General features: G+C 34.3%; 1 protein-coding gene across 1 annotated transcript in view; it reads right to left on the bottom strand.

The window, feature by feature from the left end:
• Positions 1 to 23,022, bottom strand: part of PIEZO2 (piezo type mechanosensitive ion channel component 2) — a 206,138-nt gene that overhangs the window by 116,183 nt on the left and 66,933 nt on the right. Inside the window, exon 3 of the mRNA XM_087961504.1 lies at positions 10,214 to 10,339. Within this exon, the coding sequence (XP_087817630.1) occupies positions 10,214 to 10,339 (126 nt within the window). The remainder of the gene's footprint in view (positions 1 to 10,213; positions 10,340 to 23,022) is intronic.

Genomic DNA, 23,022 nt, shown 5'->3' with positions numbered 1-23,022 from the left:
CTTTCCAGTGAAGGCAATACATTCGAAGTATTATTGAAAGACACTGAGGAATCTGGTAAGGAAATACTGTATCTCTGATAAGCATGACCCAATAGTTCATGAGTTGTCTAGCTGTTCACTAAAAGCCTTCTAGTATAGATCCAGAAGATGTTTGACTTTCTTTATTGATCCTAAATTCCCGCATATATGTGGGGACAGGCTGCATCTGAAAGTGGTGAAGCCAGACATAACACAATAAAGACAAACCTCAGTATAATTTAAAATTTTATTTCAGGAAAAGTTTAATGTTATTAAACTTTTGTTTAGTAATAAAACAAAGTATATGTTTAAATTTATGCTCTCAGAAAGAAAAAGAAAAAGAATTTGACTACAAAAAATGGAAAGACATTCCAATGTCCAAAATAGCAACCCTATTTTTTGTCTGTTTCTGAATTATCTGTTTATCCCTTATGTTTATTTATTAAGCCAAAATTAAGCACGCAAATAATTTGCTGTGGTATCTGATTCCAATTTTTGAATTAAAATGGGAAAGTTTAAAAAGTTTGGGTAACTTAAATGTTTGCAAAACTGCTTAATGGCTGCCACAACATATGACCATCATTCTGGGCTCAATTACAGTTGCAGGTCAAGGATTATCTATACATTATGATTTTTTAAATTGTAGCTAGTTATGATGATAAAAGAAAGATCCAGAACTTATTAAAGCAATGTGTGTTTATATAAAATGAAAGCAAAAACTTGTGCACTCTTCTTTGGCCATATGGGAAGGAAGCATGGTAGCCAAAGGCTCATTAAGGCTACTGCACACTAAATTATGATTTGGCAATTGGCATAGGATATAAATCCAGTCACAAGGTCATGGGTAAGCATGCTGCAGCATTATTGTGCTACGCATAGGCACTCTACACACAATGTTTTTATATACATCTAGTCCTTACTTAATCATTTGAAGTTAATAGACTCAGATATTTTTTTTTGAAAATTTTATTTGGGTTTTCACAAAAACAAAATACAAATAAAACATCTCTTTTGAAAATAGCATGGTCCCCGGTTATCACTTCTTCATACAGACACAAAACTCAATTTCATGCTCATTTTTATATTCTATTCCATATCTTATTACCATTTTATATTTTCTACATAGTTTTTCCCCTCTTCTAATTTTCTCAACTTTCTTTTGATTATCTCAATTCAAATCATTATATTTATACTTTTGTCTGTCCTGTTACAATTTCACATTATCTTTTCTTACTAAACAAATTTTTCCCTGTAGTTACCAATTAGAGTATGACATCTTTATATCCTTTAATTTTATCCATTCAAGCTCTTATTTAAGCTTCAATGTATAGCTTTAAGATTATAGCATTCAATATAATACATAACTTCCAATCAAATTCTGCTTGGTACATGCTTAAAATAGACACTATATTCTTAAAAAGAAAAAATATATGTAAATAAAACACATTCCATTCCAATTCAATTCTATCATTAATATGCATTAAAATCTTAACATCTTTAACATTTCTTTTCAATTGAATATCATACTTCCTTGGGAACACTTATAAACTTTCCATAGTTAATTCTTTTTTTTCCCATATTTCTCTCTTACATTTTTATAAATCATTACTAATAATTAAAAATGCTCCCTTTTAATTCTCTCAATCATTTTATTTATTAACAAACATCCCACTGCATTGCAATAAATATTTTATCCATCATCATATTTTCTAAAGTTATTTCTACTTGTAATATAACAAAGCTATCTTATGTACCTTTGCAGAATCCCTTTTACAATTAAATTTTCACCCATTATCTCTAAACAAACTTATGGTTACAATCCTTATATCTTTTCCCTGTTTCTCCATTTCTTGTTTCTGTCTTTTACAACTTCTTTTCCTTGCCTTCTTCCCCCTCTTCTTCTCCCTCCCCTTTTTACCCCCTCGTCTCTCTACTTCTAACTCTCTCATCTGTAATCCCCTCTTCTGTTGCTTTCTAATATTATACTTATCTTTCAAATTGTTCTTCTTCTTTTTGGTTGTTTTTTCTAAACTTAAACCTTTCACTCTCTTTCCCCTTTTTCCCCCCACTTAAAATTATTTGATCATTAAAGATGGCTTCTTCTTTGTCCCAATCTTCTTGTTCTGCAAGCATTTCTTGTTGCTTCTCATAGTTCCAGATCTCCATTTCTAAGAATTGAAACACGAAGCCAAAAGAACTTCTCCCTTCTTGTGCGTCTTCTTTCCATTTTTTAAGTTCTGTTTTCAGTTCTTCTAAGAGTGATACCATTTTAAAAACTTTTAAACAACCACCCAGTTAATTTTAGTCATCTAGATGCAAAAAACCAAAAATCACCAAGTAATCCAAATAATCCAAGGCTGTTTCTACTTGCTTCTTTTTTCCACTTTCTCTTCCTGGGGTTCTATTATTTTGTTACCAAGTTTCCATTAAAATGTATCTTTGAGGAATCTTGTTAAAAATTCACTGTAAGTTCCTTTTAATTACAGTTCCATTCCTTAATTCCAGGCAGTCTCCTCCATTTTTCCAGATCCTGCCCTTCTATTCTTTTTTTTTCTCCTTTCCAGCTTTTAAAAACTTTTAAATGTCCAGAAATCTTTATTTATCCCTTTGACTTTTATTTTCAGCTTAGATGCCTATTAATGTCAAAGTGGATTTTTTTTCCAGTTTCTTGCTTAAGTCTCTTAGCTGTCAGTATAAGGAAAGGAAGGAAAAAAACCTAATCCTTTCCCTTCTCTCTCTCCTTCGCAGCTTCAAAATCTTCTTTGGGAACAATGTTGTTAAGTTTAAATTCCAGGGTACCTTATTTGTTGCTTTTTTGCTGTTTGACCCGGTCAACCAAAACTTTCTCATCTTCCTCCTGCACATTCTTTTCCCGTTGAGTTCTTCTTTGTGGTGGCCATTTCTGACCACCGCTACAACCGCCTTCGGGAAAGGGAGTAATGGCCAGCTGGGGAGGAGAGATGCGGCTCTCCTCAACCCTGCAGGCAGTCTCCCCCCTCTTCACCACCTCTACGGGGTGGCTTAGCCCCGAAATCAGCCGGCTCAGGGCGCCCCAGCGGCGAGCAAAGATCGAAGCCTCGGAGAGACGAGGTTTCGGTCTGTCACCGAAGAAGCTCAAACCGGAAGACTCAGAAAAAATTCTTATGACCCGTCCTTAAAGTTATGACTGTCACGCAAACATCCATTGTCATGAGATTATATTCCAGATAGACAACCTGCTCATATTTGCAACCAGTTGCAGCATACATGGTCACATGATACAAACTGCAATATTTTGGGAGCATTTTTTAGAGGAAAACTGCAAGAAAAAACCCATTGAATATGCTGGATTAATTTCCCATGTGGTTTGTTTAATGACCATGTAATTTGCTTAACTGCCATGGACTTGCTTAAGACTGTCATAAGTCAGGTCACATGGTTAACCTGCTTAACAATCGCAATAATTTATTATCAAAATCCCAAGCCTAATTGTTAAGTGAAGACTATCTGTAATATAGAAAGACAAAAATCTACACACGCACACAATTTTTCCTCAAAGAAACAAGTGTAGTAAAATAGAGAATTAACTACAGAGTTCTTTCCTCACAGTGGCAGCAATACTATAATTCTATAAGCTAGCCAGACTGATATTCCACCATAAATGACTAAGTTACTGTATATTATAATAATTTCTGCTCTAGTAGTAACTCTATATACTGTAATCTAGAAAATAAAATAAAACTGCCTATTTGTTACTGCATTGTCTAATGACAGCCCCCAGTCCTTCCTCCATCCTATTCTATTTTCCTGACAAGCATTGTGATGAATGGATACCACATTACATTTTCATTAACTTTCATGTGTAAAAAAAATTGGCTAAATCTCTAATCTCTGAAAGATATCTAAGTAAGGAAGTCAATCAGATTTACACATATATAAAACAAAGCCAAAATACCAAATTAGTTCTTCCACCATCTGGTAAATGTCAAAGATATATCTGCAGATATATGATGTGTCATTGTAGAAAACAATACAATGACATCTCATATCCTTTTCACAACTTCCTTCTATAGTTCCTGCTATATTGATATTTGTACATTTTCTTTTTAAAAATATAAATGTGAACAGGTAACACACACACACACACACACGCGCGCACACAGAGAGGTATATAGTATGAAACATTGTAAATACACGTTGCAAAAATTCATGATTAATTAAACTGGATCCAAGTAATACTATTATAGCATATGCAACTTTATGTATATGTGTGAGGAAATGAAATGTTAAGCATCAATTATATTATTTTGAGATGTAACATCAGAAACACTGATTTTTTTGTAAGACATGTTATTTTTTAGTATTCAAAACAGAAAATATATCAATTAAAGAACACAAGGAAAATTTAAAAGCAACAATGAGGATTACATTGATCTAATTCAAAATAGAACATCCTCGTGCCCTCACCCCAAAACACAATATACTACAGTACATACAGGAAAAGATCTCCATTCAACAAAGTTGACTATTATTTATCTATAAGAATTGTTTAACAAATTTTCTTTAACCTTGGGACTACTCCTTCAGGTTTTCTTCTTTTTTTTTCCCTTTTTTCATTTAGGGAGAGTTCAAGACTGTGCTGTACTTCAAAACATGCTGTACTTATTGTCTCTCTTCAGTAACAACCAGCACCATTTCAGACAGTAGGTTTTATCACTCTCTCCTTATAACATCTTGGTCCCACATCTGTCCAGTTATTGAAAAATATTATATGCGTGAATTGTACAATAGACCTATCTATAAATTCAGCATGTTCCAAAGGTGTGGGTGGAGTCTCTAATGATATGACAGCAGCTGTAGTAGACCTTGACAAGGAGACCTAGAAAGTGCAGTCTTTTTTTTTAATGATACAAAAAAAATGAAGAGTGCAATAGGAAATCCTTTCAGTTTTATGTTTGGAACTCCTGAATCTGTGGTATTTGTGCATGAGTCAAAACAGGTAAAATAACAATCAATCTAAGTCCTCTTTTGAATGTTTGCCTGTACACAATTGGCCCTAATCTTTCAGGCTTCTGAAAAGGCAGTCAAGATCCAGCTCTTTTCCTGTAAAGTCTTGCAGAATTCTATTAGTAGTCCATCTGGGCCCTGGAGCCTTTCCAATATTTTGTCTGTTTATCACCTCTGTTAGTTCCATAATTGTTATTTTCCCTTCCACCATTATCTTAGTGTCCTCGGGTATTTGGGATAATTCTGCTTTTTGCAAGTATTGTTTAATTTTTTCTTCTTCAATATTCTCTTGATCATATAATTTCTCATAGTACTTCTGTACTATTTCTTTATTTTTTTCTTTATTTCCATTACAAACCATGCCATGCTCATCTATTAATTGTATTATTTTTTTCATTTCTCTCTCCTTTTTCAATTTATATGCCAGCCATCTGCCTGGTTTGTTTGCATTTTTGAAGAAATTCTGTTTAGTTCTCCTGATTTTTGGTGCTAATTCCTCTTTTCCCATCAACTCCATTTTATGTTTAACTATTTCCATTTGACTTTTAATACCCTTCTTGTGTGGATACTTTTGTAGTTCTTTCTTGAGTTTCTTGTAGTCATCCTCTAGTATTTGTTGTGTTTGTCTTTTTTTAATATTCCTTCTTCTCGAATAATTTATCATCAAACCTCTGATGTAGGCCTTCATGGTATCCCATAGATTTTGTAATGAAGTTTCCTCCTTATAGTTTTCTTTAAAGAAAAAGCCAATTCTTTTTCTGTATTTTGTATAACTTATTTTTCTTCAATATTGAGTTATTCAAAGTCCATCTTGATCTTTTCCTTTGTCCCTGCCACTTGACCCATATTGGGTTATAGTCCACCAAAGTACTTGTTTCTATATTTTTAGTTCTTGTATATTAGAGATTAATTCCATTGACATCCAAATCATATCTATTCTTGACCATGATAAATTTTTGTTGGAGTAGAATGTATATTGTCTGTTCTTAGCATTCATTTCTCTCTAAATATCTTGGGTGCTTAATTCCTCTATCATCTTGAAGAAGGATTTCAGAAGTGTCTTTCTATTTTGTTTATTAACTTTCTGTATTTTATAATCCAATTTTGTGTCCGCTATCGCACTGAAATCTCCCAAGTTGCATATATTATCATATTCCAATTCTATTATTTTCTTATGCAATTTTTTATAAAATTCATCTTGCTTCCAAAAAGGCAGTCAAGACCTAGCTCAGTAATTTTAAAAAATATTATATATCCTATAGGAAATAAATGGAAGAAACAGAGACAGCTGCTCATATGGTTCTTCTGAACAGCTTATATTATATATGAATGGAAATTCTTTTAAAATACAGATATTTTATAATATAAACAAGTACAGATGGCAGAAAATAATGCAACTCAACCCACAAGAAAAGTAAAATATTTTCTAGAGAAAGAAGGTAAAATGTTAGCAACATGGACAGAGCAATAATTAACAGAAAAAAATCCTGCACACTACTAGGTTGATATTAATGGTTGATGAAAAAAGGCCATTATTATTTCAAAAACAGAACTGTAGTGAATACTCCCTTCTGAACTATTATAAAGTTATAGTTGGCATGAAATTAAACAGATCCTTTGACTCATACTTAAAAAGCATTTTTATAAATGTCTGTTTCCTCAGACATAGTTTAACAGCTTGTTTTAGTGATATCATGATGCAACTTAATTTGAAACAAAATGGATTTTCAATCAAGATATTTGCTGCCAAAGTTGCTGTTACTAAAATTTAAATATAAAAATTGGTATACCAAGAAAGACTGCCACAAGTTTCAAGAAACCATAAAACTTTATGCATTCACAGACAGAAATCAACTCACAGAATTAAAAACAAGATGTCAATGCCTTACATCAACTAATAAAAATGCCAATAGGATGACAAGTCTGCCTTTAGTACGCTTCAATATAATTTTGGGGTACATACTTATTGTCAAAATTTATTCAGTCTCCCTTTTTTTCATCACTATCACAGATTAGATCTGGAAACAACATACAGGTTGTTATGCCACTTGCATAAAACATTCTCATGCTTAACAAATTTTGAATAATTTAACAGTCTCATTTAACTTAACTCTTTAAATCTTCACATTGATTATCCAGCTTTCAAATTATATAAATTTGCGGAGAACATTGTGCCCCTTTTCAATTTAACATTCTGAAAAAAAGTATTCATTACACTTTGACAAGCCTATCAATTCAAATTCTGCAACCACGTCATCATAACTGAATAAATTAAAAAGGAATTGTAAGCATCTAACGCCCCAAATCCAGACTGAAAAAAAATATGTCTTCTGCTGCTTTAGGCTTCTGGATTAAGATGCCATTTAAATCATGTTCATCTCCTGTAACAGCATTACAGGAGAACTAGAATCGTTGAGTGAGAAGGGAGCGTTTAGGCCAGGGGATGGGGAACCATGGCCCTTTTATGACTTGTGGACTTCAATTCCTAGAATTTCTGAGCCAGCATGGTGATAAACTCCACAAGTCATAAAAGGGCCATAGTTCCCCACCTCTGGTTTAGGCTATTCTAAATGTCCAGCAACATTTCAATACAGTACATTCAGTGAAGGAAAGACTATTCATTAAGATCATGTTCCTAACATTAAGTCATTTTTCCTAATACATATCCTTCTTCTGTCCTCCAAAGTGATAGATAACAAGTCTTATATGCAGATATAACAAAGCATATTGAATACAGCAATAAAATCATTTTTCATGTTGATTTTTGTATTTTTCTTATCCTTCTTATTTGATTATTATTATCATCAGCTTCTCTGAAATGATTGGTGACAAGAATCTACCTATTTATCTACTCAAATTTCCATGCTTTCAAATTGTTAAGTTGGCAGGAGCTGGGGCAAGGATGATCGCATGGCACTGAGGTCTTAAAGCTGGGCTGCCAACTTTCCAGCCAACAAACCCAGTATCTTAACCGCTGAGCCATCATGCTGCCCTCTATGTTGCCTTGACTTGCTTGAATTTTGCAGCTTATAAATAGAATACATTTTATTCTTTAATAAGTTTTAAAAGTTTTTATCTTTGCAAATGGATCCAAATGGAGAAGACAGAAATGAAAAACTGACAGGAATCAGAAACATCTTTTTTTTAAAAAAAAGTATCCCCCCCCCCTTTCTTCCTTTATTTTAAAACAGTTTTTCTTCTATAGGCAAGTTTTGGGCATTACATACGTTCTTCATGAGTTACTGTAGGGCTCAGGGATGGATAAACTTTGGATGAGCAAGGGTTGCACTTAGGCTATGAACTAAGTAAAGCTGTTTTACATATATAGGTGGGGTTGCGGTTTCAGCAGTAACTTGGTTGAAATTTATTATTCTAATTGCAGTATGCCTATTGTTAGGACTTGAAATACAGCATAGTATTTCTATTTCTTATTTCAAATTAGATTGTTAATTGATGACCAGATGGGATCTAAGAATGATAAAAAGGGCCAATTTTAAAGACTCATATTGCCCACTGTTGGAAAATCATTTTTAAAATATATTATTATGACTGGAAGAATCACAATAGGAAGATAATTTTGTGAATGGTAGTACACAAAATTATTTTCACATTGTGAATGGTACTTGTTGATTAACTGGGTAACACAATCTCATTATAATCTTACTCGTTGTAGAATACCTTATGCCACCAGACTTGAAATTCTAGAACTAGAAAACCTTGAATTACGCCGTCTTCGGTCTGATTTAAGCATGGTATATAAAATCATACATTGCAATGTCCTACCTGTCAATGAATACTTCAGCTTCAACCATAACAACACAAGAGCACACAATAGATACAAACTCAAAGTTAACCGCACCAAACTTGATTGCAGGAAATACGACTTCAGCAATAGAGTGGTCAATGTCTGGAATACTCTACCCGACTCTGTAGTTTCTTCCCCAAACCCCAAAAACTTTAACCTTAGACTGTCTACTATTGACCTCACCCCTTTCCTAAGAGGTCTGTAGGGGCGTGCATAAGCGCACCAACGTGCCTACCGTCCCTGTCCTATTGTTTCTCTTATTCTTCTTTTATTTTTCTTATATGTACCCATTTCATGTATTCACAACTATGTATACACTTATACTTATTATCTTGTAAACAATTGGCAAATCAAATAAATAAATAAAATAAATAAATAAACAATCTATATTAGATGGATAATGATCCATCTAATGTTTATTTTGAATTCATGAAATTCCTAAATGTGGTTCAAAGTTACTTAACCCTACAACAACAAAAGCCATTCATTTCTAAAACATACTTTATTAACAAAATATCTGAAATTTCTTGTTTCAGCATTTTGCCCTTTCTCCGTTATTAATTTTGTGACTTAGTCCTTTTGTAAGCCAGACACTTACTGAAATTGTTCTTCTCCTAATTTTTTCTCCTCTGACTTTCTGGTTGTCATCTTTGTAAATTCTGGATTAATAAGCAAAGTATTACACAAGTATAAGGTTTCCAGCATCATCAATACATATTTCACTCTAAACATTGAGACCTGCATATACAGAAAAGAATTTTGAAGATTTTATTTGGTACAAGAAATTGCTACCATAATTTAGTCCTATTGCCACAACTGAAATTAAACTCATGTTATGTATAATTTTAGCTGGGAGCTGTTGCACTAATTTTCCACAATGCAACATTCACAACGGTTTCTACTAAGAAAACTAGATTGGCTAAGTCAGAGGCTGGTAACACATTTGCATTGTCCAAAACACATTAATATATGTAGAGTATGGTTAAAATAAATCATGATGGCAGCCACAACTGCCTGCCTGGTTTTTATCTGCATGGCTATTTTTATTTTCATAAAAATATCCTATGATACATGTGCTTAAACACCTCCAGACTTGTAGGATCCCTCATGTCGGATATATGCAGCAGGATTACATGAAGGAAAAGTTGCATTAATGTTTTATTAGCACAAGTTTGCACTGAAAATTAGGTTAGGGGACATTGTATATAAAAACTTTACAAAGTAGGAAAAGAGACTAATTTAAAAAAAAACATGATTTTTAAAATTATGACAAACCAAAATACTATTTTACTAAATGGGAAAGTAAAACTATCCATTTTAAAATTGATTCACACATTAATATTTCAGTAGGATTCCCACATAAGCTATGCAAAATACTAGAAGATTGAAAAGAATTATACTCACAGTTATAATTAGGTTGAATAGTTTTTGCAGCTTCAAGGCTGGCTATTGTGATTTGAAAGATGATGTGCACAAGCAGAAATGTTAAACTCATGAAACACAAGGATTTTAATAACCGCCCTGTATGCCCTGAAAGAGATAAAACACAATTCAAAATAATTTAACATGATAAAAGGCCTGGTGTAGACAAGATAGCAACTAACTGTATTATGTGCGAGATTCTCTTGCTTATGGTTTTGTTTTTAATCTACATTTACTATTTTAATTGTTTTGAATTGTTTTGTAATATGTTTTATTTCTAGATGTTATTATATACTACCCAGAATCAATTTGTTTGAAATGGGCAACCATATTACTGTAATTGGACAAATAGATTTGACAAATAAATAAATTGAATTAAAAAGCACACAATAAAACCATAGATATTACAATACATTATATCACAATGTATTGTGCCAATCTTCATGAAAAACAAATTTAGAGATAAAGGAGGGGAAGTTCACAACCCATGTCAACTTCCAAATAAAAATATATTATAAAAATATAACACAAATTAAAATGATTTAAGAAACTATTTTGCTAACACAAAGCAAATATTAGTTTCTACTTATTGTTCACACTATTCAACATACATTCAAACAATTTATCACTTATCTACATATTTTACTGGAAATCAAGCAAGTATATAAATTAAATATTCAGTAGGACTGGTGATCTCTAGATGACATTGTTCAATAAACTCACATATATCTGAATACTGTAGGTGACATATGGATACATTTTATATATCTATATCTATATATACGTTTTCTTAAGTTTTCACGGGTATCTATATGTATGGTATTCAGCTACAGATGAACACAATACAGAAGCCTGATGATGGCAGATGAGTTTCTGCCGAAACATTGCTACAACTTTAAAAGCACAACTATAATACGTGGGAAAATATAACAAAGCTGAATACCATACATATACATATACATACATACATACATACATACATTGACAAATATATAAATAAATTTTAAAACAAAGAACTATTTTGACTGCTGCCACAGTGTTATTCATAAATATGCTTCCTGAACAGATTCTAGGAATCTCTGTAGCAACGTCATACACAGGTAGTTCTTACTTAATAACTGCCTCATTTGGTGACCATTTGAACTTAGAATGGTGTAAAAACATCTTTGCAATCTATCCTCACATTAACTACTATTACAGCATCCCAAAGTCATGTGATTGTCACTTGGGTGCTTCTCAGCGAGCCCATATTTACGACTATTGCGGGGCCCTGGTCATGTGATCCCAATTTGCATGCTTCCCAAGTGGATTCTGACAACAGAAGAAGTAAAATTTAAGTCATGGCCACAAGATGTCTTGCTTAACAACCCAGTGATTCATTTAACAAATAAGGAAATGACATAATATGTCCATTGCAGTTACATTATTTGTTTTGCTTAGCAAACATGGAGCTTAGTGACAGAGTTGCTGATCTCTGTGGTTGCTAAGCAAGAACTTTTAAGCTCACAGTAGAAACCCAAACAGACCAGCATGCTAAATAACAAAATAATATGTGCAGCCTAATCGCTACTTTAGAAGGATGAAAATCCATCATGCTATGGAAAGAAATGGTCTAAGTTTGAAACAGCTTACAGCATGAAGTCAAATAAAATATGATTATATAATGTGTGGAAGGAGTATACTGTCTACATGAATTGATATAATGACTTATAAAGTTAGTACCAATGTTTTTTATTTAAATATCAGTCAGCATTATGAATAGGAAATGAAAGGTCAAAGGAGTCTGTTCAGTCAAACGAGCAAGCAAAAAAGTAACAAATTTTTACAAGCTGCAGTCCTACACAAACAGAAATGTATATTCACTATTTGATTTATTTTCAAGTTAACTTGAATATGATCAAGATGCAGTTTACCACAGAATTGGGAGATTCACTATGTCAAATAGCTCAGCATCTCCAGCTTAGGTAGCATAAATCAGTTTCAACACAATTTTGTGTGCTAATTTTTAAATTTTGTGAATTAATGAGTTTATAACTGAACACATGAAAAATTGCCATGGAGTTGCCCCTTTCTAAGAGGAAATATAACAAGGGTGGGAAGTAGGATTTAGGAAACAAATGAAATAAATAGGATCCTGACTTGGGTAGATAGAAGTGAGAGCTGTATCGTCACCTGAGACATCTAAAATTGAGGCTGTCTTCACAGTTGGCAAACTGGCATAAAAAAAACCAGCTTCCTCCAACTGAAAATTCTTAGTAACACCACCTGTCATTCTTTGTTCTTTGGGATTAATGCTTCTGGAAGTTCAAGGATGAGCATGTGGTGACTTTGATTTATACTGCCTGGTGTTGAGTAGGATAACGACACCTTAATCAATCAATGGAGCATTCTCTTTGACTATATCAGACTGGCTATACTAATTACTTGAGCATTGCAGTCAGGCAACAGAAGAAGCAGTGACCACTGTTTCTGAGGAGAGAAATATGTGGCTGCACATCAAAGCATTAAAAAGATGATGTTGTAGTTAGGGATATTCCACTTTCTGAGAAACCTTTGAGAAATGCCACAAAACAATTAAAGGGTGTGAATGATCAGTATGGGAGATAGCAGAACCTGTGAGCATGAAAAGTAAACAGGATTTGCAGATTTAATAGATTAATAGAGATCTCAAAGAAGTGTCCCCTGTCAAATATTTTCTGCATCTTCCCAACAGCACCTTATATAAATCACTGAACAATGATTACACTGGAATCAAACTAGAACCAAACCAAGTAAAATGATATAGGCAGGATATAGTATGCAGAAGTGCAGAATATATTTTAAAAATAAAAACACCTATTTTTTCCCATCTAAAAAATTAAAAACCAAAAATTATATCAAAGAGCAGATCCAGAATAAAGAAGAATAGAAAAATACATTTGCTTATTTGGCTCTTCACAGTTCAGAGCCTACTGGAAAGGCCAGAGTGGCACATATAAATTTACAACTACAGAAACTAGTGGGGGATGAAGTACTGTAATTTTGCAAAGATTTTATTGTAAATGCCTTTTGTATGTTAAAACAAACAATGTATTAATTAAAAAAGGATTTGAATGACAATTAATCTGTAGTGCGCTGCTATAATTATTCATTACACTTGACATGCATTTGTAAAATCATATTAAGAAATCATATTTTGGATTATATGTATTAAATACAATGTCTGAAAACTGACATAAAACTTATTTAAATATATTCACTTAATTGCAATCTGAATAATTCTGTTTCATAGATAAAATGATGCCATAGGCAATCAAATGTTATATTAAAAGCTAACAAGGAGGTAGTGCATGGAGGAATGAACAAAACTTGCATTTCAGTTTTAAAAAAAGAGGTTATATATATTTTTGTGCTTGTTTCTGCTGATATAAATAAATTGGCAAAGAAGCATCCACTAATTATATGAAATATTTCATGGGGGCTTTGGAAAATTCTGGCACTGCCACAGCTTTAGCTATTTACATGGATTGGTTCCATTGAGTTTGACTACACTCATTCAAGAATCAGTTCCCCAAAGACAGTTTGCTTTTCAGAAAAGCACAAGAAGCCTCCCATTCAAAAAAGGGGAATGACATATCCTGTCCCCAGGGACTATGAGATTTTAAATAATTGTACAGTCAACAGAATGACACAAACCACAACACTTTCAGCATTTATCCTACCAAAAAAGTCCAAGATTTAGGTAGCATACCACTTCAAATGTAGGCCAGAATAGTTGTAAAGACTATAGGAAAAATAATCTATTACCATGAAGGAAATAATCTGTCAGAGCACGAAATGTAAAACATTCTGATGTATTTCCCAACAACAAAAAATTTATTTATTTATCCAGGCTTTTACATGTGGCCATCACACCATTTGGCAGTCCAGAAATATACACCGTATTTCCATTTATTCAGATAAAACCAGGTAAGTATTATTTGAAGCAATTATTTTCTCTTCTAGCCTCTTGGACAGAAACAAAAACTGGCAAAAGTACTATATAATGACGAACTATGCTAGTAATATCTCTGGATATCTTTGGAAATCATTGTCACATATTCATGCCTCAATTTCATGGGGCAAATAAAGACACATTCAGAATTTGCTTAACAATCACTTGCTATATTATCGTAATGTTAAGAAGTTTCAATTTTGATTTAATAGATTTAGTTTTCGATATAAACTTTGTCAGAAATAAATGTATTAAATATACTGATGTCATATTTGTGTACTACATGCTACACAGCCAAGCAATTTTTATGTGTGTGTGGGTAAGGAAAGCCCTTTGGTTATTTCAGAATACCAAGTGAACAAGTCATATCCAATTAATTACTTTCTACAATATGGTCTTTATAGTCACAGCTTATGTGTCAGAAAATTGCAGTATTTATAGCAGTTTGTTTGCTAGAAACAAAGTTACCATTTTTCTCAGAAGTATGTAAAAATGCTTCAACGAACCTCTCCTTCACTAGGCAACTGCATAGAATAACTGTGCAACCTGACTAGCTTTGGTGATGCTTTCAACTTGAGATTGAATTTTTATTTCATGGTTAGATAACATACACATAATTATCAACATTTTGAACCACCAAATATTTACTTAAGTAATTCTATGCTATTTGTTAGATTACGTATACAGTACAGTTTAAGATACAATCTCTTGAAAGAATAAAAATTTGGACAAATAATACATTTAAATAAATAAATAATGTTTTATTTACACAACTGTGCCTAAAACCTATACACATTTACACAGAAATAAGTCTCTTACTACATTCACTGAGGTGGAATTGAAATAATTCAAACAATATTTTTTAAGAGAAAAATATTCCTTCTGTTCCTTGAAAGCAAGAAGACATTCCGTATTCTTATTGATTTCATTTTAATACAACCTTTATACAATCCCCTGAAACTGGCAGTTATGGGGAAATTTAAAGTATAGGGCAACAGCACACAAAACAAATAAAAGAAGCTAACTGTTTGAATTCCCCCAAGAAACTGATGGAATTTTTTTGTCTCCCAGGATAACTTTAGCAATACAGTCTTTTTTCTCACTTCCATCCCAGTTCTTGGCATAACAAGATGGAAGGAGGATGGAACAAGACCCAGAAGTTTTGAGCAAACAGCAAGGCTCACAAATCTTTGCTTTAAACCATGTGTCAAATGTCAAGAAGATGCAGCATTTGCTCTGCCAATTATGAGAACCTGAAGTTGGAAGGCTGCCTTTACAGCACTCCCATGATCATATGATCAAAATTCAGATGCTTAGCAACTGGTTCATATTTATGACAGTGTCTCAGGGTCATGTGATCACCTTTTACCACCTTCTGACAAGCAAAGTCAATGGGGAAGCCAGATTCACTTAACAACTAGGTTACTAGCTTATCAACTGCAGTTATTAACTTAACAACTGTAAAAAGGAAGTTCATAAAATGGGGGGAAATTATTCTGATTCACTTAACAAATGTCTCACTTAACAACAGAAAGCTGGGGCTCAATTGTGGTCGTAAGCCAAGGACTACCCTTAGTCTTGAACATATTTCTATTTGTTACAAATCTTATACGGTATATATCAGTGACGGCGAACCTTTTTGTTATGGTGTGCCGAAAGTACGCACGTGCCAGCACTCACAATGCAATGCGCCTCGCCCCCCACGCATGCGCGTGCAACACCCCCACCCTCGCCTCTTACCTGCACTGCACAAGCACGTGCCTCCCAGCTGATTTTCTTATAAGCCTCTGCAGCCTCGGGAGGCCGAAAAACGGCCCTTCCGGAAATACCGGATGTGCCAAAACAGGCCCATTTTTCAGCCTCCTGAGGCTGCAGAGGCTTCCCTTGAGTCTCTGGGAGGGCAAAAACAGCCTCAAACAGGCCAAAAATCAGCTGGGAGGAACGTGCATGCACAGTGCAGGTAAGGGGACGGAGTGGGGGTGTTGCGTGTGCATGCGAAAGAGGAGCGGGGAGCATTGCATTGTAAGTGCCAGCACACGCACGTGCACACTTTCAGCACACCACAACAAAAAGGTTCTCCATCACTGTTCTATGTAATCTGTGCAGAAAATAAGTAAGACGTTATTTCCTTGCAAGTAGTCTAGCTATATTATGTTAGAACTGAAAACTATAAGGCATCCAGTTATCCTCCCATCATGAGAATAAGCAGAAATAAGGAATTGTAGATTTCATCACTGTAGTTCAGTGGCTAAGGTGCCAGATTAGGAATTAGGAGACCAAGATTGTACATTTATTTTACTCTTAGCCACAAAAAAATGTGTAATCATCCTAAAGGAGTCAGGCTTGCAAATTTGACAAACTGCATGCTTATCTTCCCATTTGTCTCTCCCAGCTTTAACTGAAAGAGATCTCAAGGTTGTTGTTTTTTTCATGTGATTTTATCTCTAATTCCTCAAATATTTTAAATGATGACCTTTGAGCAATTGTTAAATTAGAGTCAGAAAGTGAAATGTTGAAAACTAATTTTCTGAAGGAATTCCAAAACTTCTTGAGGATGAAGTTATAAAAAAACCCAACCCTGTAAATTAAAAATATAAAAAGAAATCTACTTAGTTTTATGCAATGAATTACTGCAGAAAGTTGCATATTTTTTTTAACTTAGTTGGTTTTCAAATTGAAAGAATGCAATATGCTAAACTAATAATTAAAACTCACTAAAAGTAATACTGTATTGTACAGTCTTTGAGTCACAATACCTGAAATACTTTTCTTGTTTGACACATATGTTTTGGGAAAAATATTGCACTAATTCTTCTTGTGTTTGACCTCATTATTCTTAATGTAGCATTGTATGATATTTGCAAGTTTTAAATTGAGTATTTACACAGTGCTCTTCAAAAAGACATCCCTTATATCAGTGGTAGTCAACCTGGTCCCTACCGCCCACTAGTGGGTGTTCCAGCTTTCATGGTGGGCAGTAAGGGTTTTGTCCCCTACTTTATAAATCATCATTACTGTGGAACCGGTGGGCGGTTAGAGAAAATTTTACTACTAATGGAGATACAAAAGTGGATAGGTATAAAAAGGTTGACTACCCCTGCCTTATATTAACAAATGACACCATGTTAAACATGATATTGTATTACCGCTCTCAAAATTCCAAATTAGAAATCTTAATTTCCCAAAGGGACAAGGTTGGCCAAGATTGTAAAAGTTCTGAAAAGAAAATTTGAGGATCTTGAACACAAGTCAGACATCGTAGTTTACTATGATAAGAAGCCAATCTGGATGTATAGATCTCAAAAAAAATTATTTGTTTTGCTTTGTGTCCATATGGCATTATGCCAATTAACATATTATTTATTTAACAATGTATTCATCTGAAGATGAGATCAGTTCTTTCCAGACCGAATCATCATATGAACACAATAAAACATACATATCTTTTTTTTTTAAAGCAAAAAAAAGTTCCAGTAAAAAAAAGGATAACTGGAATCATTTAATGCCTGGTAAGGACTGGCTGAAACTTTCATAGTAAGTTATTTATGCTTCTGATATAAACTTTGAAATATCAGTAAACAACGAACTATTTACAAAGAACACAAATGTAATATTTCAGCATATTCCTAGCATATTCATTGTCATCCAAAAAAGAAAACCTAATTCGTATAATATTTTCTTGAAAGTTGTCTTGCAGAAACTGAAGCTGTAACCCATACTTTTAAAATAATGCCTCATTTGCTTATAAAGGTAGTCATCACTTAATAACAAAAATTGGGACCAGAATTTCCATAGATAAGCAACATAGCTATAAAGCATTATATCATATGACCTTGCTGCTTAGTCACAAGAGCCCTGGCATTTCCTATTGCCGTTGTTAAATAAATCCCGCACTATTGTTAAGCACGATGTCAAGTGCTCACTATTCATAACCTATATGTGGGTATATACGTTATTTTGTATTTATTTATTTTGTCATGTTTATGTAGTGTATATTGGAGATGGTGACCTTTGAGACCTGTATGCAATGAAATTTCATTTTAAAGTATGCTGATTAGTGTACATTCAAAGTGACAATAAAGTTACTATTCTATCCCATCCATTTCACTCTATTCTACTCTATTATGTTCTATTCTCCCACTGGCTTCACCATAGACTTTTCTTGTCAAAATCCAGGTAGACCACAAATTGTATTCATGTGACCACAGGCCACTGTAATGTTGTGGTCATGAGCCAAGCGCCAGAATTGTGTTCACATGATCATAGTGTTGCAGGAAATGACAGACTCAGATCTTGGAATCCAAAAATAAGTTTTATTTGAGCAAAGGTTCAGAGCATTTTAGCCAGAATACATCTGAACAATGTCTTATAGAACAGCACATGCATATATACTTCTTCAGAAGGAGCAAAACACAGAAATATAACTTGTCAGTCATTCATTGGTTACTTGAAACACAGGCCCCCTGTTGCTAGGCTACAGTAACGAAATACCTTTCTCTCACACTAATCTATGTCAAAGGTGATTTTCCACAGGTTCTAGTTTCCGCAGTAGCTTGTGGTTTTGTTGCAAGGTTCTCTGTAACAAAGCTTCTTGCTTAACAAATATGAGTTAGTGACCAGCAGATGATCCTTGTGGTTTGGTGTTTCACATTTCGTTGTTCTTTCTCTTGCTAATACCACGTATTTCACTATCTATAAAACTTGTATCATTATTTCTCTAAAATTAATATATTTCTTCTTTTATGTTCTGCCTTAATGGGACACTGTGTTTATTGTAATAGGATCTGCTTCAGTCCCTCTTGTTCAGCGCTGTCATAAATTTGAATAGTTGCACAACAAGTGATTATTAAGTGTGGCCCACTACTGAAATAGGTCTTTTGTCATTTATTTTCACACAATTTATATAATCTTGCCGTTTCTATAAATTTACCAAGGTTAGAATGCAGCATTGCAGGCTAATTCTGCCGACTGCCAGGAATTCTACCCTCATCAACTCAGGGTCAACTCAGCCTTCCATCCTTCCGAAGTCAGTAAAATGACAACCCAGATTGTTGGGGGCAATATGCTGACTTTGTAAACCACTTACAGAGAGCTGTAAAGCACTATGAAGTGGTATATAAGTCTAAGTGATATTGCTATTGTTATTTTTCCATGAAACTTGGGACTATGTAATTATTTTCACCTTTGCTATATAAAGAAGGTATACATACAACTTCCTCTACTTCAGACTATTTCAGATTTCATTCTAAAGTGCTCCTAAATCAACTTTGTGCTTTGAATGCTTTAATAGGATTAGGAAATGAATAGGACAAAGGACCTTACAAATGTTGATGTCTTCTCTAGCAATCTTATATGAATGGAAGTTCTTCCTGATTTGTTAATGGTATTCTTTATTATCCTGTACATCCAGTTATATTTGATATGTTTTACTCAATAAAATAAGCTAGAATATTGAAATCAATGGACTAGGAATATACTTCAAATTGCGCTGCTTCTTAGTAATATATACTTGCACAATATTAAAACCTATTAAAAATAATAGCTGAAATCTCTCCAGAGATAGTTGTGATAGGCTTCAGATTTCCACAAATTATTCAGTCCTGAAAGATAACACAGGTAGTCCTTGTTTAGCTACTACAATTAGGACTGGTAAATCATTTATTAAGCAAAGCAGTCGCTCAGTGAAACTGCAGGTGTGCTTTTAATCTTACTTCTGCTTTCCTTTGCTTACAGCCCTATAAGGTCATAAATTTGTCAGTGGTAAAGTTATTTATTTTCATCACTGTCATAACTGCAAATGCTTGCTGCCTGAGGCAGTTGCCAAATGAGGACAATTTCTATGTCAATTTCTCCACGGGGAGATGTATATGCTAGTATCTTTGATTCTTTTAGCATGAATTTAGTGTATCCACAATGGAAAAAGTCTGTCTGTCTGTCTGTCTGTCTCTCTCTCTCTCTCTCTCTGTTTATGTACATGTGCATATATTATGAGAAATTATACAACTCCAACCAAAAAGAATAGAGAGGCATAAACAGTAATACCAGACAAAGCCAGACTTCCATGTCAATATAATAAAAATCAAGTTATAAGAATAAATGATTGCAGAAAATGCACTATTTATTAAGCTTTAACAGCAACAAAGTTTTACAAAGTTCACATTCCCCCCAACATTAAATTCACATTTAACTCATTGAAGGAAGCCAAAAGTGACAAACAACTAATAAATATTTTGTTAAAACAAAATGGCTTAGCTTTAGCCACATCCAAAATAAACTTCTGCCTGCACAGAGCATTCTTTTGCAAAGTAAACCCGTCTTTTGCCAGCAATAACTTATATACTGATGTGGCATTAAAAGAAATTTGGATGCTTTAGGAAGCAAACTGTCAAACAACCACTAACTGGATTCTGATATGAGTCACAGTTTAGCAATTTCCTAGGAATTAAACACACTGTAGCCCCCCAAAAAACTTAATTAAAAAGCAACCCAAATTTTTCCTTGGCATTTTGTTGAACAGGCCAAAATCATCATGGAATATGTTGTAAATATGCTGCATTTTATAATATAATAGAATAATATCACATATCTCTTCATTTCACTTCCCTCTCACACACACTCTTATTGCTCAGCATGCCCTCCTCAGCAACTGAAATGGCAAGTTTCCCTCAGGGCTTTATTCCACAAATACCTACAGGTAGTGCTCAACTTACAACAGTTCAAAGTTAAAACGCCACTGAAAAAAGTGACTCAGGACCATTTTTCACACTTATAGCCCTTGCAACATCCCCATGATTATGTGATCAAAATTCAGGTGCTTGGCAATTGATTCATACTTATGATCATTTCAATGTCCCAAGGTCATGTGATCCCTTTTTGCAACCTTCTGACTAGCAAAGTCAATGGGGAAGCCAGATTCACTTAACAGAAATTAAGGTTACTAACTGCAGTGATTCACTTAACAACTGTAAAAAGGAAGGTCGTAAAATGGGGCAAACTCACTTTACAAATGTCTCACAACACTAAAATTTGGGGCTCAATTGTGGTTGAAAGTCGAGGACTACCTTTATATACAAAGCTTGACCAATGGGAATGCTGCTTGCATCATCTGCCCCACAACAGTTCTGGCTGGCAGTCCGGTTAGCTCATCAGTCTTTGTGACAGCACAGCTGTGCTCTAAGTTCCTACTGGAGCTTCTTCTCCCCATTATTCTCACTCCTTCTACTAACTTACACCCATACCACGGCAGCCAGGCCAGGCCACTAAAATCCATATGCCACAGTGACAAGACATCATAGCTTTTATTCATTACTCTGAAAGTCTTGGGTTTTTGGAGCTCACAGGAACCAGTCCAAGGATTGAAAGCCAGAGATCAGTTCACAAAAGGATGTAGCTCAGAAAGCAAGACAGTTGTTTCCAAGAAGAAGGCCAGAGGATGCTGTAATATAGCAAGACCCTCTGACATTGATTAATTAGTCAAGTTGATGTTCTTTCTTTTGAAAGTTAAAAAGAGCTGACATCTGCTACTGACCTCTTTTTAACTCTTGTCCTCTTGTCTCAGGCTTTGGCACTTGGCCAAGCTCTTGTCTTAGGTGTTGGCATAGATCAAATTTTCCGTTATCAGAGTATGCACCCATGTGTGCCACGCCTCATTTATTAATCACGGGACATCCCTCAGGTGGTTGAAACCCATAAACCAACACAGATATTGCTCTTGAGTTTCAGAATCCAAGAAGTCCATAAGACCATGTTAGCTCTAGACAGGGTCACACTTTCCCTGGAGGAGCAAGTCTTGTTGGTTCCTGGTCAGGCAGCAATTGAAATCCATGACTATTAAAGTCTAAATTTGTTTACTGTACAAGCTGCAGGCTTTTTGAAGGGAGAAACCTTGTGACAGCGATAGTGTTCTGATCACTTCTAAATTACACTGCAACATTTGCAGTATATCTGAAACAGTCTTTGAAGATTCCACAAAAACTACATTTGGCATGTTTTCCAAAAAGAAATGGTAACCAAAAACAGTTCCACAAAAAGCGGCAGTGACTACTGCAATGGAATGAAGAGCTGGAGACTAGGCAGGTTCATTGTAATTCCTCTCTGAACAAGGAGAGGACTTGAGATTGCCCACAAATGCTCCAGACAGCTGCTGGAGAAAGCACAGCAGACAACAATTTAGCAATTAACAAGAAAAATCATGCTAAAGATGGGTAGAAATTTCCTGGACACCCAATATAGCAAAGCATTTTGATTACATGCTAGGAGGAAGCCACTTCATATATTATGCTGTAGTTTAGATCCAATGTTTCTTTTCCTACCTTCCACATAGCTAAAACAATTTCTTGTCAAGATAGACTTAAAAATAGTAGCCTTTCTTCAGCCATGGTAAAACTTTAATAGGTGAAATTCACTGCAAACAGGAGCTTCCTGTAGTCTTTAAGAACACAGAGGTTCAGAGACACAAATCAAGGAATGGGGAGACATACAGTGATGGAATTCAAATAAGATCATTTTCTTGACCGAACTGCCAATCTCTTTTGCAAGAAAGCAAAATAATACTTGAGTTCCAGCCTCTTCAGAAAAAGCAAGTCAGATTTATTTATTTATTTATTTGATTTGTCAATCGCTTACAAGATAATAGGTATAAGTATAAACATAGTTATGAATACATGAAATGGATACATATAAGAAAAATAAAATAGGACAGGGACGGTAGGCATGTTGGTGTGCTTATGCACGCCCTCTACAGACCTCTTAGGAAAGGGGTGAGATCAACAGTAGACAGTCTAAGGTTAAAGTTTTTGGGGTTTGGGGAAGAAACTCA

Source organism: Notechis scutatus, chromosome 3 (genome assembly GCF_049901735.1).
Source record: "Notechis scutatus isolate UNSWTSFEM ecotype Mainland chromosome 3, rNotScu1.2, whole genome shotgun sequence".
Classification (NCBI taxonomy): Eukaryota; Metazoa; Chordata; class Lepidosauria; order Squamata; family Elapidae; genus Notechis; species Notechis scutatus.
This window is presented reverse-complemented; position numbering and strand designations above follow the sequence as displayed.